At 48.1% G+C, this 27734-nt stretch overlaps 1 protein-coding gene across 1 annotated transcript in view; it reads right to left on the minus strand.

Moving 5' to 3' along the window:
• Positions 1-27734, minus strand: part of LOC140421095 (synaptojanin-2-like) — a 287869-nt gene that overhangs the window by 7677 nt on the left and 252458 nt on the right. Inside the window, 4 exon segments of the mRNA XM_072505504.1 lie at positions 15828-15964; positions 15966-16504; positions 21138-21340; positions 24857-24965. Of these exon segments, the coding sequence (XP_072361605.1) occupies positions 15828-15964; positions 15966-16504; positions 21138-21340; positions 24857-24965 (988 nt within the window).

Here is a 27734-nt window from a genome sequence, read left to right on the forward strand (position 1 = left end):
CCAGCTGAGAAAGGCGAGGGGAGCGATTTATGAGCTTGGAGAGAAGGCCAGCAGAATGCTTGCACAGCAGCTTAGAAAGAGAGAGGCAGCCAGGGAGATAGGGAATTAAAGGATGGAGACGGGAACCTGGTTGGAGATTCAGCAGGGGTGAATAAGGCATTTAGGGATTTCTACAGTAGGCTGTATCGGTCGGAGCCCCTTACGGAGCCGGAGGGGATGAGACTCTTCTTGGGGGGGGCTGAATTTCCCAAAGGTGGACAGGGAGCAGGTAGAAGGGCTGGGGGCCCCGATCGGGTTGGAAGAGATAGTGGAGGGTCTGAAGGCCATGCAGGCGGGTAAAGCCCCAGGGCCGGACGGGTACCCGGTGGAGTTTTATAAAACGTTCTCTGGGATATTGCAGCCAGTGTTGATGAGGATGTTCAATGAGGCAAGGGAAAGAGGGTGCTGCCCCCGACGATGTCACAGGCAATGATTTTGCTGATTCTTAAGTGGGACAAGAACCCAGAGCTGTGTGGGTCCTACAGGCCGATATCTCCTGTTGAATGTGGACGCCAAACTGCTGGCCAATATTTTGTCCTCCAGGATTGAGGATTGTGATCCGGACGTTATTGGGGAGGACCAGATGGGATTTGTTAAGGGCAGGCAGTTGGTGGCCAATGTAAGAAGGTTGTTAAATGTAATCATGATGCCCACGGAAGGTAGGGAGGTGGAGGTAGTGATCGCAATGGATGGAGAAAAGGCTTTTGATCGGGTAGAATGGGAATATCTGCGTGAGGTACTGGGACGGTTCGTATTCGGGTGGGGCTTTATTGACTGGGTCAGGTTGCTGTATCAGGCTCCTGTGGCAAGTGTACGGACGAATAGGACAACATCGGACTATTTTAGACTGCCTGGGGGACGAGACAGGGATGTCCCCTCTCCCCACTGTGGTTCGCGCTAGCACAAGGGCCATTGGCAATTGCTCTGAGAGCTCAGGGGCTGGTCTGAAGGGGGGGGGGGGGGGGGGGGGGGGCACAGAGTCTCGCTCTATGCAGATGACCTGCTTCTGTATGTATTGGACCCATGAGAGGGGATGGAAGAAATCATGAGGATTCTCGGGGAATTTGGCCGGTTTTTGGGGTATAAGCTAAATATGGGGACAAGTGAGATGTTTGCGGTCCAGGCGAGGGGACAAGAGGCGCGATTGGGGGAGCTGTCATTTAGATTAGAAGGGGGAAGCTTTAGGTACCTTGGCATTCAAGTGGCGCGGGAATGGGACCGGCTGCATAAATTAAATCTGGCCCGACTGGTAGACCAAATGAAGGGCGATTTTCGGAGCTGGGACGCGCTCCCGTTGTCATTAGCTGGGCGGGTGCGAATGGTGAAGATGACGGTCCTCCCGAGATTCCTGTTTGTGTTTCAATGTCTCCCCATCTTTATTCCACGGTCCTTTTTTAAACGGGTCAACAAAGTGATCTCTGGCTTTGTTAGGGGGGGCAGGACCCCGCGGATAAGGAAGGTAATGTTTGAGCGGAGTCGGGGAAAGGGATATGTTTATAGAGGGGAGCTTTCTGAGTATGAGGGCGTGGAGGAAAAGTTTGGGTTGGCAGGGGGAAACAAATTCAGGTATCTGCAGGTGCGGGACTTCCTACGTAAACAGGTGTCAACCTTCCCGCTCCTACCATTAAGGGGGATTCAGGACAGGGTAGTTTCCTTTCCTTTCCAGGAGAAGGGAGCATCTCGGACATTTACAAGGAACTTATGGGGTCAGAGAAGATGCAGACTGAGGAGCTGAAGCGCAAGTGGGAGGAGGAGCTGGGAGGTGAGATAGAGGATGGTCTATGGGCGGATGTGTTGGGTAGAGTCAACGCGTCTGCAACGTGTGCCAGGCTCAGTCTGATACAATTTAAGGTCATTCACCGGGCTCACATGACAGTGGCCTGGATGAGCAGATTATTTGGGGTGGAAGACAGGTGTGCAAAATGTGTGGGAAGACCAGCAAAACATGTCCACATGTTCTGGGCATGTCCGAAGCTGAGGGGATTTTGGCAGGGGTTTGCAGATGCCATGTCCACGGTGTTAAAAACAAGGGTGGCGCTGAGTCCAGAGGTGGCGATTTTCGGAGTGTCGGAGGACCCGGGAATCCAGGAGGAAAAAGAGGCAGACGTTCTGGACATCACTTCCCTGGTAGCCCGGAGACGGATACTATTAGCTTGGAGGGACTCAAAGCCCCCGAAGTCAGAGACCTGGCTATTGGACATGGCTAGCTTTCTCTGTTTGGAGAAAATCAAGTTCGCCTTGAGAGGGTCACTGTTAGGGTTCGCACGGAGGTGGCAACCATTCATCGGGGGCAGCACGGTAGCATTGTGGATAGCACAATTGCTTCACAGCTCCAGGGTCCCAGGTTCGATTCTGGCTTGGGTCACTGTCTGTGCGGAGTCTGCACATCCTCCCCGTGTGTGCGTGGGTTTCCTCCGGGTGCTCCGGTTTCCTCCCACAGTCCAAAGATCTGCAGGTTAGGTGGATTGGCCATGATAAATTGCCCTTAGTGTCCAAAATTGCCCTTAGTGTTGGGTTGGGACACTGTGTTATGGGGATAGGGTAGGGTGCTCTTTCCAAGAGCCGGTGCAGACTCGATGGGCCGAATGGCCTCCTTCTGCACTGTAAATTCTATGATAATCTATGACTTCTTCGCGGAGAATTAATCGTCAGCAGAAGGGGGGGGGCTTAGTTTAGCTTAGAGTAGGAGGTTAATAAAGTTGGGACCTGTAAGGGAGGGAGACGGCCTTTGCACTATGTTTATAGTTTCATGTACATTGTTTATTGTGTTGTTGTTATAATACCAAAAGATATCTCAATAAAATGTTTATTAAAAAAAAACAATTATCAACATATATCATTTAAATATGAAAATGTGTTTTTTAATTATTTTGTCAAAATGTTATTTTATGTACGTATTGCGAATTTCAGCCAAATTCTCCATATTGTACAGCGATAGAAAACTCAAATGAATCCCCGCCAGCCACAGAATCATATGATGCCTACAGCGTGGAAAGAGGCCATTTGGCTCATCGAGTCTGCACCGACCCTCTGAAAAAGCACCTCGCTTAGGCCCATTCCCCTGCCCTATCCCCACAACCCCACCTAACCTTCGGAACAAAGGGACAATTTAGCAAGGCCAATCCACTTACCCTGCACATCATTGGACTGTGGGAGGTAACCGGAGCACCTGGGGGAAACCCACGTAGACATGGGGAGACCATGCAAAATCGACAGTCACCCAAGGTCAGAATTGAACCGGGTCCCTGGTGCTGTGAGGCAACAGTGCTAACCACTGTGCCGCCGTACCACCTCTTACATTATAATCAGCTCCTCTCCCTCCACCACACAAACACCCCTCTTCCTAACCCACCTCCCTCCACTCACTCACTCACTCATGACCTACCATTCAGCCCGCACTGACTCATTTATTCTCTCCCTCCAATCCTCATTCAGCAAACCCCCCCCGCCCCCCACCCGCTCACTCATCCCCTCCTCCTTTTCCACCTTCCCCACCACTGGGTTTTATCCATCTCGCATAGACATGGATTGGAAAAGCAGTAATAATGATGAGGAATAAAAGGGTTGTTTCCGAGGGAAACATTTTATGAATTAGACTTAAATCTTAAACATTTACAAAACATTGATTAATGTGGGAGGTGAGTGATGTGGGAGGTGAGTGATGTGGGAGGTGAGTGATGTGGGAGGTGAGTGATGTGGGAGGTGAGTGATGTGGGAGGTGAGTGATGTGGGAGGTGAGTGATGTGGGAGCGGAGTGATGTGGGAGCGGAGTGATGTGGGAGCGGAGTGATGTGGGAGCGGAGTGATGTGGGAGCGGAGTGATGTGGGAGCGGAGTGATGTGGGAGGTGAGTGATGTGGGAGGTGAGTGATGTGGGAGCTGAGTGATGTGGGAGCTGAGTGATGTCTGAGGTGAGTGATGTGGGAGGTGAGTGATGTGGGAGGTGAGTGATGTGGGAGGTGAGTGATGTGGGAGGTGAGTGATGTGGGAGGTGAGTGATGTGGGAGGTGAGTGGCTATCAGGGCCCAAACCTCAGCCCTTGGTCCCAATCATCCTTTCAGCTCACAGCCCTCCTCCCACCCACATACCCATCCCTCAGGCCGCTGCCTCACTCTTCCCTCCTATTTAGTGCCACTCCTCTATCCTGATCCTCCAGACCACCATAGCCCTCCTCCCCCTTCCCCCAACCCTTTGGCCCTGCTCTCATACTTCCACCCTCTCCCCTCCACGGATCCCACCTGCACAGGTTGCCCCCCCCGCCCCCATACTTCCACCCTCTCCCCTCCACGGATCCCACCTGCACAGGTTGCCCCCCCACCCCCATTTCCCCCCTGTTCAAGCGAGTGACTCCCCACAGTGGCAACCATCAGAAGGCACTCTGCAAGTTCTACCTGGGAGCAGTGGCTACTTGGGGTGCTACTATTGCATCTCCCAATCACAGAAATCTCCCAAATCTCTCAAACCCATCTCCCAGTCACAGAGAGAGAGAGTGAGACAAGCAGTGGATTAATAAGAAAGGGGCTGAGTGATAGGTCCCCAAGGTCAAGTGAAGGGCGAAAAATGATGCTGAAGGTGGAATTATGTGATCCAAATGTTGGAATTCTGCCAAATTGTGGAAATTTCCCATCCATGAGTGCTGTGTCAAGGTTGACATTTCATTTTTCGGTATGCCTGAAGTTGCTCCTGGCATTCGCTCCTGCACTCTTCAATGAAGCAGAGTTGATGGCCCGGTTTGGTAGGAATGGTAGAGTGAGATACATGCTCGACCACGAGGATATAGATTTTGGTTGAATACTATTCAACTGCTGCGGATGATGGCTCATCTCATTGATGCTCGGTTTTGAGTTGTAAATGTGGTCTCAATATGTCCCAGTTAGTACAAGTTGAAGTATATTGAAGAAACTTATTCAGCTTAACCACTTCCTTACCTTGCAGGTCAGCTGTTCGGGAGAGAGAGGGAGCCAGGACCTTGGAAACAGCGCGGGAGTTTCAAAAAGTGCGGGAGCTGCGAGGCAGAGGGGACAGTTTAAAAGGGCGCGCTGTGGGTGAGGTAAGTACTGCTTAACCACTTCCTTACCTTGCAGGTCAGCTGTTCGGGAGAGAGAGGGAGCCAGGACCTTGGAAACAGCGCGGGAGTTTCAAAAAGTGCGGGAGCTGCGAGGCAGAGGGGACAGTTTAAAAGGGCGCGCTGTGGGTGAGGTAAGTACTGCTTAACCACTTCCTTACCTTGCAGGTCAGCTGTTTGGGAGAGAGATCAGTTTTGGGAGCAGGCCTATTGGCTGACTGTAAATCAGGAAGGATACAAAGGGTGTGGCTGAAGTGCCTATAGAAACAGAGTGCTGAAGGCAAAGAGAGTGTATCTGAGTTTGGGTAAGGCTGAGTTCGGGTAAGAGGGGAGTGACAAAAAAAAAAAAAAAAAAAAAAAAAAAAAAAAAAAAATCAAATTAATTAAGTAAATTAATTAACTAGTTAAGGGAATTTGGTGCTCACCTGAAGGAGGTGCAGAGAAGCAGACCTGTGAGGGAGTCTCTGGAGCAATTGCATCACAGCCAGCAGGTAAGTGATTGGCTTGTAACTGGTAAGTGATTTCTCTCTCTTTGACTTTCTCTTAGCTGTGCAGTGTAGTTCAAATTTAACTTCAGGTTTAAGTCATGGCAGGAGAGCTCAGACCCGTGTCATGCTCCTCTTGTGAGATGTGGCAAGTCAGGGACCCTTCTGGTGTCCCTGACTCCTTCATCTGCAAGAAGTGTGTCCAACTGCAGCTCCTGTTAGACCGCTTGACGGCTCTGGAGCTGCGGATGGACTCACTTTGGAGCATCCGCGATGCTGAGGAAGTTGTGGAAAGCACATTCAGTGAGTTGGTCACACCGCAGATTAAAATTACTGAGGTAGATAGGGAAAGGGTGACCAACAGACAGAGGAAGAGTAGGAAGGCAGTGCAGGGATCCCCTGCGGTCATCTCCCTCCAAAACAGATTTACCGTTTTGGAAACTGTTGGGGGAGATGGCTCACCAGGGGAAGGTGGCAGCAGCCAGGTTCATGGCACCGTGGCTGGCTCTGCTGCACAGAAGGGCGGGAAAAAGAATGGCAGAGCTATAGTGATAGGGGATTCAATTGTAAGGGGAATAGACAGGCGTTTCTGCGGACGCAAACGAGACTCCAGGTTGGTATGTTGCCTCCCTGGTGCAAGGGTCAAGGATGTCTCGGAGCGGCTGCAGGGCATTCTGGAGGGGGAGGGTGAACAGCCAGCTGTCGTGGTGCATATAGGCACCAACGATATAGGTAAAAAACGGGATGAGGTCCTACAAGCTGAATTTAGGGAGTTAGGAGTTAAACTAAAAAGTAGGACCTCAAAGGTAGTAATCTCAGGATTGCTACCAGTGCCACGTGATAGTCAGAGTAGGAATGACAGGATAGCTAGGATGAATACGTGGCTTGAGAGATGGTGCAAGAGGGAGGGTTTCAAATTCCTGGGACATTGGGACCGATTCTGGGGGAGGTGGGACCTGTACAAATCGGACGGTCTGCATCTGGGTGGGACCGGAACCAATGTTCTCGGGGGGGGTGTTTGCTAGTGCAGTTGGGGAGGGTTTAAACTAATGTGCCAGGGGGATGGGAACCGATGTAGGAAGTCAGTGGGGACAGAAACAAAAGGCAGGAAGGGAGAGTGTGTAAAGCATGACCAGAGAAAGCAGGGCAGAGAGCAAGGAAGGTCTACATTAAACTGCATTTATTTCAATGCAAGGGGCCTGACGGGCAAAGCGGATGAACTCAGGGCATGGACGGGCACATGGGACTGGGATATTATAGCTATGACTGAAACATGGCTAAGGGAGGGGCAGGACTGGCAGCTCAATGTTCCGGGGTACAGATGCTATAGAAAGGATAGAACAGGAGGTAAGAGAGGAGGGGGAGTGGCATTTTTGATTAGGGAGAACATCACGGCAGTACTTAGAGGTGGTATATCCGAGGGTTCGCCCACTGAGTCTATATGGGTGGAACTGAAAAATAAGAAGGGAGAGATCACCTTGGTAGGACTGTACTACAGGCCCCCAAATAGTCAGCGGGAAATTGAGGAGCAAATATGTAAGGAGATTACAGATAGCTGCAAGAATAATAGGGTGGTAGTAGTAGGGGACTTTAACTTTCCCAACATTGACTGGGACAGCCATAGCATTAGGGGCTTGGATGGAAGGAAATTTGTTGAGTGTATTCAGGAGGAATTTCTCATTCAGTATGTGGATGGACCGACTAGAGAGGGGGCAAAACTTGACCTCGTCTTGGGAAATAAGGAAGGGCAAGTGATAGAAGTGCTAGTGAGGGATCACTTTGGGACAAGTGACCATAATTCCATTAGTTTTAAGATAGCTATGGAGAATGATAGGTCTGGCCCAAGAGTTAAAATTCTTAATTGGGGCAAGGCCAATTTTGATGGTATCAGACAGGAACTTCCAGAGGTAGATTGGGGGAGACTATTGGCAGACAAAGGGACGGCAGGTAAATGGGAGGCTTTTAAAAATGTGTTAACCAGGGTGCAGGGTAAGCACATTCCCTTTAGAGTGAAGGGCAAGGCTGGTAGAAGTAGGGAACCCTGGATGACTCGAGATATTGAGACTCTGGTCAAAAAGAAGAAGGAGGCATATGACGTACATAAGCAACTGGGATCAAGTAAATCCCTTGAAGAGTATAGAGATTGTCGAAATAGAGTTAAGAGGGAAATCAGGAGGGCAAAAAGGGGACATGAAATTGCTTTGGCAAATAATGCAAGGGAGAATCCAAAGAGATTCTACAGATACATAAAGGGGAAAAGAGTAACTAGGGACAGAGTAGGGCCTCTTAAGGATCAACAAGGGCATCTATGTGCAGAGCCACAAGAGTTGGGTGAGATCCTGAATGAATATTTCTCATCGGTATTCACGGTGGAGAAAGGCATGGATGTTAGGAAACTAAGGGAAATAAATAGTGATGTCTTGAGAAGTGTGCATATTACAGAGGATGAGGTGCTGGAAGTCTTAAAGCGCATCAAGGTAGATAAATCCCCGGGACCTGATGAAATGTATCCCAGGATGTTGTGGGAGGCTAGGGAGGAAATTGCGGGTCCCCTAACCGAGATATTTGAATCATCGGCAGCCACAGGTGAGGTGCCTGAAGATTGGAGAGTGGCGAATGTTGTGCCCTTGTTTAAGAAGGGCAGCAGGGAAAAGCCTGGGAACTACAGACCGGTGAGCCTAACGTCTGTAGTAGGTAAGTTGCTAGAAGGTATTCTGAGAGACAGGATCTACAAGCATTTAGAGAGGCAAGGACTGATTCGGGGCAGTCAGCATGGCTTTGTGCGTGGAAAATCATGTCTCACAAATTTGATTGAGTTTTTTGAGGGAGTGACCAAGAAGGTAGATGAGGGCAGTGCAGTAGACGTTGTCTACATGGACTTTAGCAAAGCCTTTGACAAGGTACCGCATGGTAGGTTGTTGCAGAAGGTTAAAGCTCACGGGATCCAGGGTGAGGTTGCCAATTGGATTCAAAATTGGCTGGACGACAGAAGGCAGAGGGTGGTTGTAGAGGGTTGTTTTTCAAACTGGAGGCCTGTGACCAGTGGTGTGCCTCAGGGATCGGTGCTGGGTCCACTGTTATTTGTGATTTATATTAATGATTTGGATGAGAATTTAGGAGGCATGGTCAGTAAGTTTGCAGATGACACCAAGATTGGTGGCACAGTGGATAGTGAAGAAGGTTATCTAGGATTGCAACGGGATCTTGATCAATTAGGCCAGTGGGCCGACGAATGGCAGATGGAGTTTAATTTAGATAAATGTGAGGTGATGCATTTTGGCAGATCGAATCAGGCCAGGACCTACTCAGTTAATGGTATGGCGTTGGGGAGAGTTATAGAACAAAGAGATCTAGGAGTACAGGTTCATAGCTCCTTGAAGGTGGAGTCGCAGGTGGACAGGGTGGTGAAGAAGGCATTCGGCATGCTTGGTTTCATTGGTCAGAACATTGAATATAGGAGTTGGGACGTCTTGTTGAAGTTGTACAAGACATTGGTACGGCCACACTTGGAATACTGTGTGCAGTTCTGGTCACCCTATTATAGAAAGGATATTATTAAACTAGAAAGAGTGCAGAAAAGATTTACTAGGATGTTGCCGGGACTTGATGGTTTGAGTTATAAGGAGAGGCTGGATAGACTGGGACTTTTTTCCCTGGAGCGTAGGAGGCTTAGGGGTGATCTTATAGAGGTCTATAAAATAATGAGGGGCATAGATAAGGTAGATAGTCAACATCTTTTCCCAAAGGTAGGGGAGTCTAAAACTAGAGGGCATAGGTTTAAGGTGAGAGGGGGGAGATTCAGAAGGGCCCAGAGGGGCAATTTCTTCACTCAGAGGGTAGTGAGTGTCTGGAATGGGCTGCCAGAGGTAGTAGTAGAGGCGGGTACAATTGTGTCTTTCAAAAAGCATTTAGATGGTTACATGGGTAAGATGGGTATAGAGGGTTATGGGCCAAGTGCGGGCAACTGGGACTAGCTTAATGGTAAAAACTGGGCGGCATGGACTGGTTGGGCCGAAAGGGCCTGTTTACATGCTGTAAACTTCTATGATTCTATAACTGACAGTAATCAGATGTCACCATAAACCAGAGGGAAGATGATGGTTCAGATCTTCCGGTCACTGGATGGTTGCACCTCGGAGGTATCCCTGAAGATGGGCCGGGGACCACCCGGATGTCCCAACACAAGGACTCCACAGGAATTGCCTGGGAAATTTCAACTTCCATTGAAAAATTATCCTGAGTCTGGAACCCTCTGAAACTCTGGGGGGGCGGGGGGTGATTTTCAGCCATTGTTTGCCGCAGACGGAAATGGGACCACATGAATGAGGTATTTCCCACACTGCACCAGTCACGCCGTAAGGTTCCCATCCTTTAACTACATTTAAATAAATTGAAATGGCTTCCCTGCAAGATGCTCCTTCATAGAGAACTCTCACCTCGCTGACGTGATGTTTATAACAGATTCTGTAAAATGTGAAGCAGTTGAGGGGAACACCGGGGGGGGGGGGGGGGGGCAAAGGCAAGAATAGCCCCCGGGGGCGGGGAACACATGTCTGGGCATTGTTCTGGCACGTCCCCTTGGCAGTGCCGCCCGAGCAGTGCCAGGGCCACAGATCTGTGCCTGAGTAGTGTCCAACCACCCTCTGGGGGTTGCCCCGATGCGTTTGGAGGTGGGGGGTTTGCCCCTGTGCTTTGGGGGGGGGGGGGGGGTGGTTCTTCTTAATGCTGATCATGGCATTCTTTAAAGGTGGTGTACCGATCTCTGTGGAGCCGGTAGCACTGCTATTATCAGACCCCGCCCGGCCTGAGTGATGGCGAAATCCATGGCCCCTTGATTCTCTGTGCAGAATGTCGGAAAATCTGGAGGGAAAACCCGGTTTGTGCATCTGGAGCGCTACACACTGCTTTTATCACTGAAAGTGATACTCTGAAAAAATATTGGAAAATTCCACCCTCTTGAATTAGAGTTGGCAACTTTGGATAATCTGACTTACTTATCAGAATAGTTACCGCGGAAAAGTTAGCATGAATAAAATTAGCTCTAACCCCTGGGTGACCTCCACCCACCGCCTCCCCCACCCCCCACACACGACCATCCAACTATGTCCTCCCATCCCGACTAGCCTCTCCAGCCTCTGACTGCCCTCTCAACTCCCCACCTCACCACTACACCCACCCTCCCCCGACTAAACCCCCACACCACCTTACCAACATACTTGACACACATTCCATCTCTCCTGGCTTGTCAATGTGACTCTGAACCATCTAAAGACACCAGAGCACGGCAGCTAATTCCATAAAAAGGGGACATGGCATTGCTTCTCCCTTTTCCTACATTTCGAAGCTAGGGGTGCGATTCTCCAGAAAAATTTCCAAGTGCTGCAGCGAACAGGAATTTCCGAATTTCCCGGCACTCGGCCGGCAACACTATTCAACGTTAATTGGTCCACTTAACAAGGCCTCACGGACTTCTCGCCCTAAATGCCGGCTGATTCGCTGGGATCGCGCTCGCCAGCTCCCTGCTAACATGGTCGGGCTCAGCCAGCTCGCAACAATGGCGCCGAGGAAACCAGCCCCAACATTCGGGGATGTTGACCTGGGGAGGCTGCTGGACACAGTGGGGTCAGGAGGGATGTCCTGTTCCCCCCGAGGATCCAGGAGAGTGACCACAGGGCCCTAATGGCACCGATCGGAGGAAGTGGACACTGGGTGCCAAGCCGAACCCACCACACAGAGTGGCGACAGTGGCCAGCAGCTCCCTCGAGTTCCGCCCCTCTGGTGAGGCTGCCTTTTGCAGCCAGAACACGGGACAGGACGGCACGGCTGTGCATGTCCCGGGTGCTGGGACCCTCTGGCCGCAGAGCCCCCAGAGGACACCCACCAGGGGCATCGAGGACCACGGGTGGCTGCCTCCACCTCAGATGTGCATCCTGGGGAAACACCAAGACGTAGTAGAGCTAGGAGGGCCAAGTACGTTGAGGATCACTGAGGACACCGGGGTAGGGGGGAGGGGATAGGTAGGGAGTGGGGAGAGGGGTTGGGCAATCGGGAGTGAGGTATTGTCCAGCACATTAAATAACTTTTTGCACAAGCATTATGATGCCTCCTCCACTTTCGTCTGCAATGCGGCTGACCCCCGGACCCTTTGCCCATCTCTCCAGGCAACCCCCCTCCCTCCCCGTGGCACCCACCCACCGTCTGGCCATGGTCCGATCCCCGGAGCTGTGTCCCACCTCCTGGGTGTTCAGATGTTGGCTGCTACATGCGTGGTGTTCAGCGCAGTGTTCAGGCATCAAGGTGTGATTGGAATGCTAGGCCCGCCCACCCACGGGAATCCATTTGGGATGTGTGAAGTGCTCACCTAACCACGATTGCCAATTCCCTATTAGGAACAGCCTTCAGCCGCACAGCGATAGGCCTCGGCAGTCAGTAGGGGTTATGTGTGGTCGGTGGGGCCGACAGGCAGAGGCTAGGGTAGCCCCCGGAACTGGTACACATGATCCAGGGGTTGACATGGTGGTGCAGCGGCGATTACTCCCCCAGAAGCCCCCCACCCTCCCATTGTGGCACACCCCTACGGAGGGTCCCCCCACCCCCAGCCCCCGCTGAGCACAGGGGAAGGAAGCACAGTGCCCCCCGGGCTCTTTGCCTGTGAGCAAAGATTGCTACTCACCTCCTCGGCTCCTCACAGAAGCCTTTCCGCGAGGTTCGGATTTTGCTAAAGGAGTACTAATTGGCACCAGGCTGAGCACTTGCTGGGGAGGCCGCTGAATGACAGGAGGTCGTTGCATAAGGGGTGGCTCTCGTTAATTGTATGGAAATGGGGGCTTAAATAATGATAATTGGTTTTTCGCCACGCTATGGCGAGATTCCGAACTCCACGACGGGAGCGGGCCGGTTGCATCGCAAACTGTTTGCCGCCTGGTGCGGTTCCCATTTTTGGCCATTCCCGTTATTCACCGGCCTCGTTACGCTTGAGCACAAATGTAACAAGGATGAAGATCGTGCCCAAGGACTCTGTAATGATATGTAGACAGACATGTAATCACAACACCTAGCTATAACACTACCACTAGAGGGCTTTACAAAACCCACTATATAACTGAGCTCCAAAAGCTCTAGTACCCTTTCCATGCAGGAGTTATCAGATAGCAGCAGTGTAGCAGAGTAAGATCACAGCCTAGACACCACGTATAGCATAGATACTGTTTGCACAGTGAATTATCCTTACTTTATTGCTCGAGTTAGTTCAGTGGAGTGTCAAACTCATTTACTAGTTTTATTGTTACTTAATAAATTCTTTCAGTTTACTCCGAAGACTCGAGTGTTCTTTAACATCATCTACAGTTAGTAACGACATATATTACTTAAACCCAGTAATATAACAGACTCCAGGAGCAGGAACTCTCCACATTTCTCAGGAGACCCATTTTGGAAGTCTAGGCAATAAAGGTGACTGAACAGGTAGACGAGGGTAGAGCAGTTGATGTGGTGTATATGGATTTCAGCAAAGCGTTTGATAAGGTTCCCCACGGTAGGCTATTGCAAAAAATACGGAGGCTGGGGATTGAGGGTGATTTAGAGATGTGGATCAGAAATTGGCTAGCTGAAAGAAGACAGAGGGTGGTGGTTGATGGGAAATGTTCAGAATGGAGTACAGTCACAAGTGGAGTACCACAAGGATCTGTTCTGGGACCGTTGCTGTTTGTCATTTTTATCAATGACCTAGAGAAAGGCGCAGAAGGGTGGGTGAGTAAATTTGCAGACGATACTAAAGTCGGTGGTGTTGTCGATAGTGTGGAAGGATGTAGCAGGTTACAGAGGGATATAGATAAGCTGCAGAGCTGGGCTGAGAGGTGGCAAATGGAGTTTAATGTAGAGAAGTGTGAGGTGATTCACTTTGGAAGGAATAACAGGAATGCGGAATATTTGGCTAATGGTAAAGTTCTTGAAAGTGTGGATGAGCAGAGGGATCTAGGTGTCCATGTACATAGATCCCTGAAAGTTGCCACCCAGGTTGATAGGGTTGTGAAGAAGGCCTATGGAGTGTTGGCCTTTATTGGTAGAGGGATTGAGTTCCGGAGTCGGGAGGTCATGTTGCAGCTGTACAGAACTCTGGTACGGCCGCATTTGGAGTATTGCGTACAGTTCTGGTCACCGCATTATAGGAAGGACGTGGAGGCTTTGGAGCGGGTGCAGAGGAGATTTACCAGGATGTTGCCTGGTATGGAGGGAAAATCTTATGAGGAAAGGCTGATGGACTTGAGGTTGTTTTCGTTGGAGAGAAGAAGGTTAAGAGGAGACTTAATAGAGGCATACAAAATGATCAGGGGGTTGGATAGGGTGGACAGTGAGAGCCTTCTCCCGCGGATGGATATGGCTGGCACGAGGGGACATAACTTTAAACTGAGGGGTAATAGATATAGGACAGAGGTCAGAGGTAGGTTCTTTACGCAAAGAGTGGTGAGGCCGTGGAATGCCCTACCTGCAACAGTAGTGAACTCGCCAACATTGAGGGCATTTAAAAGTTTATTGGATAAACATATGGATGATAATGGCATAGTGTAGGTTAGATGGCTTTTGTTTTGGTGCAACATCGTGGGCCGAAGGGCCTGTACTGCGCTGTATTGTTCTATGTTCTAAATGTGGAGCTCCAGTGCAGGGTAAGTATATAAGGGTGGAGTGACAATCTGACTGTCACTGTTTGGAAGATTTGGCCCAAGATGTTTTTTAAAAGAGCAAGAGGCTACAATCTGGAGTGCATTGTCTGAAAGGTTAGAGAGTGCAGATTTAATATAACTTCCCAAGGGGAATTGATAAATAGTTGAAATGGAAATATTTGCCGGGAAAAGGAAAGAAGAAAGTGGCACTAATTGAATTGAATAACACTTTCAAAAAGCTGGCAAATCAAAATGGGCTGTAGCCATCAGGGATGGCCACTTCCCGATTTAAAAATGGACACTTTGCAAAGATTGCAGGGAAAATGGACAAAACTGAGAAAACAAGCAGGTTCAGGGTTTGTCTGTTTATTGGAGCCGCAGCTCCCAGACAAGACCAAAACTGTAGGCCCATTAGCATCCTAATGGTCCATCTCCGGGAACAAAAGAGTAACATTTAAGTAACCCCGGCGCCAGAGGAGACCAGAACAAAGCAGGCCAATGGCCACCGAGGACACGCCCAGCAATCAGGGCACCCACCCCTTTATTGGATGAAATCGATAGGAGCGATCGTGAAACGGCCCAATTGATTGGGGCCAAGTTCAAGGCCCGCCCAAAAGCGCGCAAAGCCCCTTTGGGTATAAGGAACCCCCAAGAGAGAATCGTTCTCTTGGATCCGGCTCTCACCGAGGAGAGACCTGCCCAACAGCTGCACCAGAAGCAAGTAAGTCCAAGGTCAATGCTCGCTACCAGACAGGCGACCTTAGCTGTTCCCCTTCACCAATTCGACCCCAGCAGCCTCAGATCCGAACAACGGCCATTGTTCCTCTGACTGAGTGGGCGCCCGAAGCTAAGTATAGGCTTTAGCAGTAGTTATAGTTTAGTCTGTAGTATTTGTGCATGAGTATATTTAACTGTGTGTGTAAATGAATAAGCATTTGACTTTGAACTAACTAACTGGTGTATCAAGTCTTTGATCAGTATTCAGTTTGAACCTTGTGGTGGTATCAAAAGATACCTGGTGACACTAGAGCAAACGCAATTAGAATTAAGGAAGGCGACCATATTGACCGCCATATTCAGAGCCAACGAAAAAGAGCCAAACATTTAGCAACAGGGCCCAATAGCCTCCTGTGTGCATCAGCTCTGACTTTCCATCCACTATGCCAAGGTGTACCTGGCCTCTGGTTAACACATGTAGAAGACATTTGATATTGGGAGAATTAGAGTAATTGACCCTCTGGTTATCCACTCATTTGGGCTTGTGCCACTGCTTTCTGTTTGTTCCCCCAAAGAAGGTAATATATAATAATAATTCATTTGAAACACACAATCAATTAGACTAATATTGAGTGATTTTGTTTACTTCTTTCACTTGTGAAAAGGTTTGTGACGAATTGAGATGATTCTGGTTATATCAGTGTTATACATCATTTGTTGCTCAGAAATATACATTAAACAATGTGATAAGAAAAGGTTATTCAAATAATACGAAAATCCTTCAGTTCTCCGTAGATCAAACAGGAATCATAGATACCTGTTTAAGACCACTGAGTCGCCCGTTTAAGCTATTGTGATAAACCTGGAGTCCGATTGCTGCTCCTTGCACTCAAAGTTTGCTGTAATCCTTTTGAAGAATAGCATTCATCGTTCCAGGTCATGCACAAACCCTTTTGAGAGATTCCTTCATCTTTGAAACCAGCGGCAAGCTCAAATGCTCGTTTCAGTATCATTCACATCTTGTCTCAACTTGGGCAGTTTTGTATTAAGGTTGCTTTGATGTTTGGATGGGTCAAATAATTTAGAGGCATCTGCCATCCAGTTACAATGTTGAGGTGTACTTTCTTGAAGAGATTTGTTGCTAAGTGCTGTGTTGGTACTGCACAGTTTAAAGGGACGGTCATTGTCTTGTATCTCACACGCAGCAACAAGATTCTGCCCCGGATTCCTTTGGAAGGCTTTCACAACAAAGTCAGTTTGAGAGTGGGGTGCTGCAGTTTTCTTCCTGCGAGGAGGTGCTATTGGAGCAGAGGTTCCACTTTCTCTGTCTGGGTTATGATGAAGTTCACTCAATGTGCTGTTGCTGGCACACTGCTCCTCTGGTTCCAGTCTACACTTCAGCAGCGACTGCGAGAGGAGTTGCCTGAATGTTTCAGAAGCTCTGCTACAAGTTGCTGTGGTGTCCGGTGGGCAAGAGCCTGGTGCAGCTGTTTGATAAGACTTTGGTTCCTTTTTATTCCCGGCCTGTGAACTGAGGTACTGTTGAGGTAAAAACATGCTTGTTACAAATTGAGTCCAATATATTACATTAATAAAAAATACAATTGGCCAAAGTACTACAACGGTCACATATTTTGTATTTTACAGCTGAAACTCCAGCTTTGTCTACTGCACGGTTCACTAAAATCTGTGATACTGTTATGTGAAAATACTACTTCAGCCCTAATTGTACTCTATGTAGTTTGAAAGGGCAGCACGGTAGCACAGTGGTTAGCACAGTTGCTTCACAGCTCCAGGGTCCCAGGTTCGATTCCCGGCTTAGGTCACTGTCTGTGTGGAGTCTGCACGTTCTCCCCATGTGTGCCATGGGTTTCGGCCGGGTGCTCCGGTTTCCTCCCACAGTCCAAAGATGTGCAGGTTAGGTGGATTGGCCATTCTAAATTGCCCTCAGGGTCCAAAAAGGTAAGGTGGGGTTACAGGGATAAAGGGGACAGGGTGAAGTTGTGGGGCTTGGGTAGGGTGCTCTTTCCAGGGGCTGGTGCAGGCTCGATGGGTTGAATGGCCTCCTTCTGCACTATAAATTCTATGAAATGGGCGGGCGATGTCATATGACAATGGAATAATAATTAATTAATTTGGTTTGATCGCTTATACTTCGGTTAACAATCAGTTGGTTACCACTCTTTTTCTCCCCCCCCCCCGATTGTTTTTTTTTTAAAACACGGCTACCTTCTTTGGGTGGGAGGGGGGGGGGGGGTTGATACGGTAAAAAGGTTCTTTTCGGGGTTCAGGTAAATCCAACGTTATGCCAATGTGATCATGGAAACCCCGGCCTAAATCAACCCTTTGTGCTGGACCTGGTGAACTGACACCTAAACCAGATAAGACAATGAAGAGCCCCACAGGGGAGGACTGAGGGAATTTAAACAGAGTGTAGGCAGAATTAACAATGCCGAGGGAAAGCATGGTGCCGCATGGTTAGCACTGCTGCCTCACGGCACCGAGGACGCAGGTTCGATCCTGGCTCTGGGTCACTGTCCATGTGGAGTTTGCACGGGCGAGATTCTCCACTCCTGCGCCGGTTGAGAGAATCGCCTGGGCCGCCAAAAGTTCCAGGGACGCCGGTCCAACGCCCTCCCGCGATTCTCCCAAGCGGCGGGAACGGCCCCGTCGAGTTCCGCGGGCCGCAGGCCGGAGAATCGCCGGAGGCACCCAAAATGGCGATTCTCCGGCACCCCCACTATTCTCAGGCCCGGATGGGCCGAGCGGCTAGGCCAAAACGGCGGGTTCCCCCCGGCGCCGTCCACACCTGGTCGCTGCCGTCGGGAACAGCGCGGGAACGCTGGGGGGGATCCTGCACCGGGGGGTACCTCAAATGTGGCATGGCCCGCGATCGGTGCCCACCGATCGTCGGCCCGTCCTCTCTGAAGGAGGACCTCCTTCCTTCCGCGGCCCCGCAAGATCCGTCCGCCATCTTCTTGCAGGGCGGACTCAGAGAGGACGGCAACCACGCATGCACGGGTGACGTCAGTTATGCGGCGCCAGCCGCGTCATCTATGCGGCGCCGCCTTTGCGCGGCGACAAGGCCTGGCACTTTTAGATGATGCGGCCCCGATCCTAGCACATTGTCGGGGCCTGAATTGGTCGGGATCGGGGCCGTTTCGCGCCGTCGTGAACCTCGACAGCGTTCACAACGGCATGGGCACTTCGGCGCGGGAGTGGAGAATCCTGCCCCACATTCTCCCCATGTTTGCATGGGTTTCGCCCCCACAACCCAAAGATGTGCAGGGTAGGTGGATTGGCCACGCTAAATTGCCCCTTAATTGGAAAAAATGAATTGGGTACTCTAAATTTATTTCTAAAAAAGAATTGACAATGGAGAGCCCCACAGGGAGGAGTGAGGGAATTTAAACAGAGTGGAGGCAGAATTGACAATGCCGAGCAATGCAAACATCAAGGGCATTTGAGAAAATGGCATCATAGTAAACACAAAGGACAAGCTTAATGAAAGTCCTTGAAGAAAAGGATAAATAGATTAAGAAATATTTTTAAATAATTGAATTTTTGCATTCATATATTAAATCACGTGAGATCCACTCATTAATAGTTAAATGAATAATTATTACATAATTAGAGGGGATAAAATGAACCAAGGGAACATGGCATTAAAGGAATCTGTAATTATATTAAATTAGAATCTGATCTACATTAACATTAAATATATCAATAAAACAAGCACAATCCTGTAGATGCTATAATCCGAAACAAAAACAGAAAAGGCTGGACAGACCCAGCAGGTCAGGCAGCATCTGTGGAGAGAGAAACAGAGTTAACGTTTTGAGTCTGATGACTGCTCTTCAGAACTGAAGAGGGTTTGAAATGTAATGGATTTTGACATTGATATAGCCATAGATGTAATGGAGAAAGAATTGTGGGAGATAGTAGAAGTAGAACTGAACTGCTCCACATACCCCTCAAAAAGATAGGCATAATTGGGCCCATGCAGGTACCCATAGCCACTTTTTATTTGCAGGAAGTGAGGCAGTTAAAGGAGTGGTCATGGATGGGGACAGTTTGGGCCTCTGCCTGAGGAAGAAGCGGAGAGCTCTCAAACCCTCCTGCTGGGAGGATAGAGGTGTGGAGTTATGGGACATCCATAGAGCAGCAAGGTAGCATAGTGGTTAGCACTGTGGCTTCACAGTGCTAGGGTTCCAGGTTCGATTCCCTGCTAGGCCACTGTCTGTGCGGAGTCCGCACGTTCTCCCAGTGTCTGCGTGGGTTTCCTCCGGTTGCTTCCTACAGTCCAAAGACGTGCAGGTTAGGTGGATTGGCCATGCTAAATTGCCCTTAATGTCCAAAATAGGTTAGGAAGGGTTATTGGGATACGGGGATAAGGTGGAAGTGGGAGCTTAAGTGGGTCGGTGCAGACTCGATGGGCCAAATCGCCTCCTTCTGCACTGTATGTTTTATGTTCTATAGTGAAGAGGAGGTGGTTCGGGCTGTGAAATTGGAAATTGTTGATGTGACGTAGGGCATCAGAGGAATCACAAATGTTGGTGGGAAGAGACTGGGCAAGGGGCAAGAGAATGGAGTCAGGAAGAAATGAGTTCAGTCAGGGAGGTACAGGCTGATATGATGGGTCTACCCGGGCAGTCCTGTTTGTGGATTTCATGTCAAGTTGGAAACAAATGAGTTCAGTGGGGCAGGAATAGAAAACTTGCAAATTTTAGCTCTGGACTTTTGATTCAAATTGCCAAGATTAATGCAAAATCATCCTTCTGCATGGGCAGGCCATACAAATTTTCAAGAAACTGAGGAAGTCTTAAACTAATCCACAGCCATCTGCAAAAATGCTCCTTATAATTCATTGCCAAATGAGCAAAAGAAAGCTGAGAGTCAAGACACATTTTTCTCTCACAGTAAAGGAGCACACCGCACTTGAGCATAATAGAACTGACCTGGGGAGTGCTTAATGCTGACACTCGGGGCGCGATTCTCCCCAAAGATTTCTAAGTTAATTTGTGGCGGGTTTTTCCAGAGAGTTTCCCGCTGGTTCTGCCGGTGAGTTCCCCACCGCTATTCAATGACACTTGTCATTTTTTTTAGCCCTGGGGAGTTTCTCACTGGTTTAGCCCACATTTTTAATTTTTTTTTAGCACTGAGGAGCTGAACTCAGAGATCGGGCTGCCGTTTGAAAAATGAAATGAAAATGAAATGAAAATCGCTTATTGTCACAAGTAGGCTTCAAATTAAGTTACTGTGAAAAGCCCCTAGTCGCCACATTCTGGCGCCTGCCTGCCTTGGTCTGCTTTAAAAGCCAGCTCTTTAGCCCTGTGCTTAAAGGGTGCCCCAGTCTCTAAGTGAGCTTGCATCCCCACCCCCACACATGGGTAATGTCACTCCCACACACATGGACACGACCCCAATCCCCACAAGTGAGGACACCCCGCAATGGGGTCCCCCCTCTTCAGGTACCCCCAGCCCCCGAACAGCACCATTTCCCTTCCAGGACCCCACCAGTCCCCCCGCCCCCCCCCCTCCCGGAGGCCGCTACTTACCAGAACTGCACTCCCCCCTCCACCCTCATTTCACAGACATGTTCGCCTTGGCCTTGACCCTTGGCAGTGCCACACTGGCACTCGGACAGTGCTCCTGCCAGCTTGGCAGTGTCACCCGGCACCTTGACAGTGCCATGGTGGCAGTGCCAAGGTGCCAGTTGGGTAGTCAAGGTGCCCACATTCCAGGAGGAGGGCCAGGGGGCCACCCTACACTGACCCGACCACCCAGGGGTCTCCGATGGCCTGTGAGGCCCCCGCCCAACCTCGGGTACCGTTCCTCCTGGTCCACCACTGATCAAGGGAGGCCGCTGGATCCCGGGCAGGTAGGTCATAAGTAGGTTTACGACCTACTTCCGTGAGCGTCATTTGGTCCCGTCCATTTCGGGCGGAGTTCTGACTGATGTCTCGCTGGACTTCGGTGAATCCCAAGAAGCATGGAGCCTGTCGGGAGGTCCACTGGAGGGCTCTCCCGGGATTCTCCCGCCGTGTTGTGCTCGCGCCTGAGTGCAACTTGGCAAGAAAATCGCGCCCTAGGGGTCAAAAGCGAGTAGAGTGCTCGATAGACATCTTTCATTTCAGAAACATCACCATCAAAGATAATTGAAATGACTTACCAAGTCACTTTTAATCCCTGTTCCTTTTGGAGGGAATGGTCTTGCAGAAGAATGGCTTTGAGCAATTGATTGTGCCAGCAACAGAGGCATTGAAGGAGCAGAATAAATTCCATCATGCTCGGGAGGAAGAGTTGTATTAGACTGGGACTTGAGAATTGACTGTATTAGAGATGGCTTTGCCTTGGCTGCTGAATCCAAACTTCCTGAAACAGAGAGGGAATGTTAAAAAAAAAACTACTTTGGTGTCCAGTGCTGTTAACAACACAGTTGTACAGGTTTATTCAGTGGGGAAGACTAGAACTTTGCTTATGTATTTATCCTGTTTACATCAACAGTGAGGCAGACCAACATCGACAATCGTCTGGTTTTGAAGTAAATGCCATTATTTTTATCACATCTTGTGTATAGTCTAGCGGCGCTGACCGAAATAAAATACTCAAAAATAGTCTCTATCGCCCCTCAGCACTTGCTGCTGTCGTGAGGTTAGATGTGGACAGCGGTTCTGGTGGTAATGCTGGAAGACCAGTGGGAAGTAATGGCATGCTGGGCTGGTTTAGCACACTGGGCTAAATTCTGATGCTCGGGGGGCCCCCGCTGGCGTCGGATCAAGGTTCGTACCAGTGGGAGGATGCAAATGGGTCCTAATGCCCATTCGCAACCATTTAGTGGGCCGGGCACCATGTTCTCTGAGCCCATGTGGTTCTCTGGTCCTCTGGGGAAGGATTACAATAGGTATGGACAAACGTGGCCCTGACGAGGTGGACCTCGCGGTGGGAAAAGAGGGTAATTCCTTAAGGGAGTTGCTCCCAACGTCCATCCTGGGAAACCTTCATTTAGATGGGGGTCCGTATATTTAGGGGAATTTGGGGGGGGGGGTCAGGTCACCTCCGTAGTTGGGATAAGTTGAGGGACCCAGATAATCCGGGCGTGGGGGGCCGAATTACGATGCGAGGTGTGAGGTGGCCAACCACAGGACCTCGCTATTGGGCGGCCTGTTATCGGGATATTTACACGGCGAGGGATTGGGAATCACTTCCTGATCTGCGCTCCAGTGGGAGCACAAATTAGTTGCAATTCAGCTCCGTTGGGAGAACAGTCTCCCAAATGGAGAATCTCATCCCAACTCTCATGAATTGATCACAAAAGATGCAATTTGTCGCTTATATTATATTTCTCATACTCATAAGGGGATTTCAAAATCTCAGGATTCTACTGATGAAAGGCCAGAGGTTCATAAGATGTAATTCATAAGGTATAGGAGCAGAATTAGGCCATTCAGCCCATCGAGTCTGCTCCGCAGATGGCTGGAGTAAGTTGGAGGCCTGGTAAAGACAGAGAGAGAGAGGGAGAGCACAGGCTGACAGCTGCTTCCAGTGATGCAAGACCTCAGTAATGGCGACAGCTGTTGACGTTGCGAGTCAGATGAATGGACGGCCCAGACCAGTGTCTTGGACTGAAGTGTTGAACTATTAACAAATTGTTCAGCTGTCCACACCAGGAATGCACTGAACTCTTGTCACTGTCTGTGTTTGCTGTGTCCAGCCGGACAATGCAAGGGTCCCAAGTAGGCCTTGTGTTCAATGAGCTATGGAGAGCGAAGGAGGTGCGCCCCCGCCAGCAGCAGGACTCTCCATCCCGGCAGCCGGCTAATGGAGCTTCCCACTGTAGGCACTGCCAGCGAAATGGAGGATCCCGCCAACGGAGAATCAAGCCCAATATCTTTTAAATGGTGCAAAAATATTTAATGTTAGCGTTCAGCGGGATTCGGGTCTCTGCACAAGAAACACAGACAATTAGCATGCAGGTACAGCAAGCAATTAGGAAAGCAAATGGTACAATGGTCTTTGTTGTTGTTGCAATGGTGCGGAGTGCCAGAGCAAGGAAATCTTGCTGCAGTTGTACACACTGCTCAGGTGAGATCACACCTGGAATACTGTGTGCAGTTTGGACTTTCTTACCCAAGGAAGGGTATAGTTGCCTTAGAGGGTTGCAACAAAGGTTCACTAAATTGATCGGTGGGACAACACGGTTATCAAATGGTGAGAGATTGAGATTAAAAGAATGAGAAGTGATTTCATTCAAACATAAAAGATTCTGAAAGGGCAGATGCTGGGAGGATGTTTCCTCTGGTTTGAGAATCTAAAACTAGGGGCACAGTCTCAAGTCAATCCATTTAGGACTGAGTTGAGGAGAAATCTTTGCGCTCAGAGACTTTTGGACTCTGTCAAAGGACATGGAGATTAAGCGGGAAAGTGGAATTGGCGTTGACGATGAACCATGATCTTGCTGAATAGTGGAGCAGGCTCAAGGGGCTGTGTAATCAACTTTGGCTCCCATGTCTTACATTCTAATTATGATGTGGAAATTCCGGCGTTGGACTGGGGTGAGCACAGTCAGAAGTCTTACAACACCAGGTTAAAGTCCAACAGGTTTGTTTCGAATCACTAACTTTCGGAGCGCAGCTCCTTCCTCAGGTGAATCCTCATGCGGTCCGAAAGCTAGTGATTTGAAACAAACCTGTTGGACTTTAACCTGGTGTTGTAAGACTTGTCACTATTCTAATTATGAAGTCATAATAATATCATGTGAAAGGACTTAGAAACGGCACGGTGGTACAGTGGTTTAAACTGCTGCCTCACAGCACCAGGGACCCGTGTTCAATTCCAACGTCGGGTGAGTGGCTGTGTGGAGTTCGCACATTCTCCCCGTGTCTGCATAGATTTCCTCCGGATGCTCCGGTTTCCTCCCACAGTCCAAAGATGTGCAGGTTAGGTGCATTGGCCGTGATAATATTACCCAAAAGGTTAGATGAGGTTCTGGGGATAGGAGCAGGGGATTGGGCCTAGGTGGGGTGCTCTATTGGAGAAATGGCCAGTGCAGGCACGATGGGCCAAATGGCCTCCTTCTGCACTGTAGGGATTCTATGATACTATGAAAATGTGTACATAAGGACATTCAAATCCTTTAATTGAAGTAGCATTTTCATGTCATTGTCTAGGACTTTGAGCTTATAGTGCATCATAAACACTACTGTACAGAGATAAAATACACTTTCAATTGTCCCTGACTGCACCAATAGCTGACTGCAAATACTACACTGCCACTGATCAATCTATTCACTCATCTATTCGCTGCCATCTGCAGGCTACTCCATGTACTCACCTCACACAATACAAGTGCATTTGCTGAGTGTGGTGGTTTCATATGGACCAATTGCCAAGATAAATGTCTACCATAATTAATTTACTGGGAGGATATACCCTGTGAATGAATATAGGTTTCCGGGAAAATCAATTTTGGAAAACTGCTTCAATACATTTTTAACTGAATATTCATACTGAAACCGGTTTTGTGTTTATTGTTTAATTGTGAAATAAACAAAAGAAAGATACAATAATTTAGAAAAATATTGTGACAGTTTTCTTATGATATCCATTGTCAACTAATTTCATATAAATAGTATTTAACTGGAAATACTCTGGCATACATTAGCTCCAGAAGTTTTTTCGAGAAGGGTGTTTATTAAAAAGTCTCCTGTCATGCAACTCTTAGCTGGTTTAACTTGATAAAATATTGCAGTAATAACATCTTTAAATATTTCTAAGTGCATTTGCTTTTCCTAAACATGTTGCACTCACAATCTGTTCTCTTATCTTATATTCATGCACTGCTGGGCAGCCAACAGTATATTGGCATCACACTTTACATAACAAGTTTACCTGTTTTCAGCTCCATTAAGTGCCTTATTGTCTCTTCTGCTTCTCTGGTAGATGTCGTTTTAATTTGTTTCACATTATATGGTTTGCTAATTCCAGTTCTAGATGAGGACTGAGAAACAAGATTACATTGAGTTCAACTGAAATGTCAAAAAATGAAAACACATCAAGCAAAACCCAAGATAGCTAAGGAAGGCCTTCTGTGTGTGTGTGGGATGGAAATACTATTCAAAAGCAGCTTTTTTTAAGAATGACCACTTGATACTAATATTGCACTTTACATTTTGTGGGTCAACATTACAAATCTCAGTTCTACTCTGGATACTTTTATCAGCATCACTGGTCTCTCCCAACAGAGGAATCAGGAGTTTATCTTTCCTGCCTAATAACTGCTCACAGATAGTGTGGGCAACGGTTATAGCAACAAAACCCCATACTAAATGAACTAGAGAGTAATATCACACATGCTTGCGGTGCACTTCTCCAAACTTTGACATGGACTACTACATTTTGCAATGAGCAAACTAGTCTATTTTAAAATGGATACCTCAGCACACATCTGTAGTAAATCTTCACTTCTACTTAATGCTGCATCATTGCTTGCAACAAAAAATATATCCTATACTTACATATCCTCTGGTCAACCCTCTAATACCTGTAGAGCTCTAGCTGAAGAAAAACTGCCTTGGTCACTGTGGTGACTGACCCTTTAAGAACAGCACAGGCCACGTGTACCTTACTCTGCTGTTACCCTTAAAGGGACAAACCCCGCAGTCACTAAACCTCCCTCATCAGACTTCCTGGATCTGACTTAGTTAAAATGTTTTGATCTATATTCCTGGCTGGATAAGTCAACAATTCATCTTCTGAGTTTCCACCTAGTCAGGAGTTAATCAGTAGAGCAGTCAATCAAATAAAGAATGAGAAAAACGATTGTAAATTAAATGGTATAAGTGCAGGAGAGGTTGTATTTACACAATTCTTTGAAGGTAGCAGGCCAAGTTGAAAAGGCTATTGGAAAAGCTGACGGAATCCTTCACTTTATTACCAGTGAAATAAATGCTTATATTTAACAGGAGGAGGTTTCCGACTGGGGATGGAGATGGGAAAAGCTATGGTGGTCAAGAAACACAGATGTCTGGACTTCCCTGACAATCAAAGTGTCCATAGCATGTAGACATTTTTTAAACCAATTCCTTGACTTCGGTCTGTCAGGTATGAAACACTACAGGAAAAACAGCAGCTCAGGATTGGGGACGTTTTATAATTGTTGGGGGTAGAGATTATGTGGGGATTGGATGGAGTATGTATGGGACGTTCAGGGATTATTGAGGGGATGGGTGGGGTTTGGAGGCCAAGGTGTCGAGGAAAGATGTCGGTAATCAGGGAGGTATTGGAGTGTGGTCACGGTTTGGAGAAAGGTCAGAGGTTGGTGATCATGGGGATGTAGGTAATGGTGGTGTTAAAGGAAGGAGATTGTAGGGTCTGTTCACAGGTTGCCTTTTTAGATCAGGAGGAAACACCCCTGCTCCTCCTAGCCCACAAGAAGTGCTGTTAATCCACTTAGCATATGACTCCAGTCCTTCTCGTCTCCTTTCATTTGCTGGGTGTCTCAAGACCTGGGAAACTGGCCAACATATGTTTAAAATAGAAACTGTACAAATAGAAGCACACAGCCTCCTTAAAACATTTCAATAAATCACCTGCTTGCTCTAAGCGAATTGGTCACCTGCAGACGTTTTTAGGTTCAAAGCTATTTTAGGTTTTTAAACATTTTAACCTCACACCCATTTGTGGTATTTAAACTTACTCCCATAGAGTAGAAAAGCAAGGAGGTTGCAGTCAACCATTAGCCAATGTTCAGGTCTCAGCTAGATTATTCTGTCTAAATCTATACACTACATTTTTGGAGGGATGTCTAGGCCTTAGCAAAGTTTCAGAGGTGATTTACTTGCATGAAATCAAGGATCTGGAAATATTATGTGGAGAAAACACAGAAGTTTTTTTTTTTCCTTTGAGCAATGAAGATCAAGGGGAAATTTATTAGGAATATATGAACAAGGGCAGCACGGTGATGCAGTGGTTAGCATTGCTGCCACGCTGCCGAGGTCCCAGGTTCGATCCCGGCTCTGGGTCACTGTCTGTGTGGAATTTGCACATTTTCCCCGTGTCTGCGTGGGTTTTGCCCCCACAACCCAAAGATGTGCAGGGTAGGTGGATTGGCCACGCTAAATTGCCCCTTAATTGGAAAAATGAATTGGGTACTCTAAATTTTTTTTAAAAAAGGAATATATGAACACCATTCAGCACTCAAGTCTTTTCCACCATTCAATGGGATCATGGATGTTGTGTAGTTTAATTCCAACATGCCTTGATATATTCTTGGCTAGTATCCATCAATCTCAGAATTAAAATTATTAATTGAGCTTGCAAGTATTTTTTAAACCAATTCCTTGACTTCGGTCTGTCAGGTATGAAACACTACAGGAAAAACAGCAGCTCAGGATTGGGGATGTTTTATAATTGTTGGGGGTATTTTGTATGAGAGAATGCAATACATATGTGGAGATAGGAATATAAATGTTTGATTTAAATGGGATTAAGTACTTTTAAAAAAAATCTCTTTATTGCCATTTCTCATATTTCTAAAGTTGTATATATATATATATATATATATATTACAATTTTCTTAGGAGGGATCCTGAGTTTAGGGGTTGAGGAGCCTCAGCCCTTGACCTTGTCCAACAGGTATGAGGTACTTGCTCCCTGTGTGGATGAGGAAGAGGGCTGTAGGGAGGATGCGTTGACTGACCACTGCACCGTGGTACAGGAAGCCATTCAAGAGGGGGGGAGCAAAATGTGTATGCGCCAAATTGGGATG

Source organism: Scyliorhinus torazame, chromosome 1 (assembly GCF_047496885.1).
Source record: "Scyliorhinus torazame isolate Kashiwa2021f chromosome 1, sScyTor2.1, whole genome shotgun sequence".
NCBI lineage: Eukaryota > Metazoa > Chordata > Chondrichthyes > Carcharhiniformes > Scyliorhinidae > Scyliorhinus > Scyliorhinus torazame.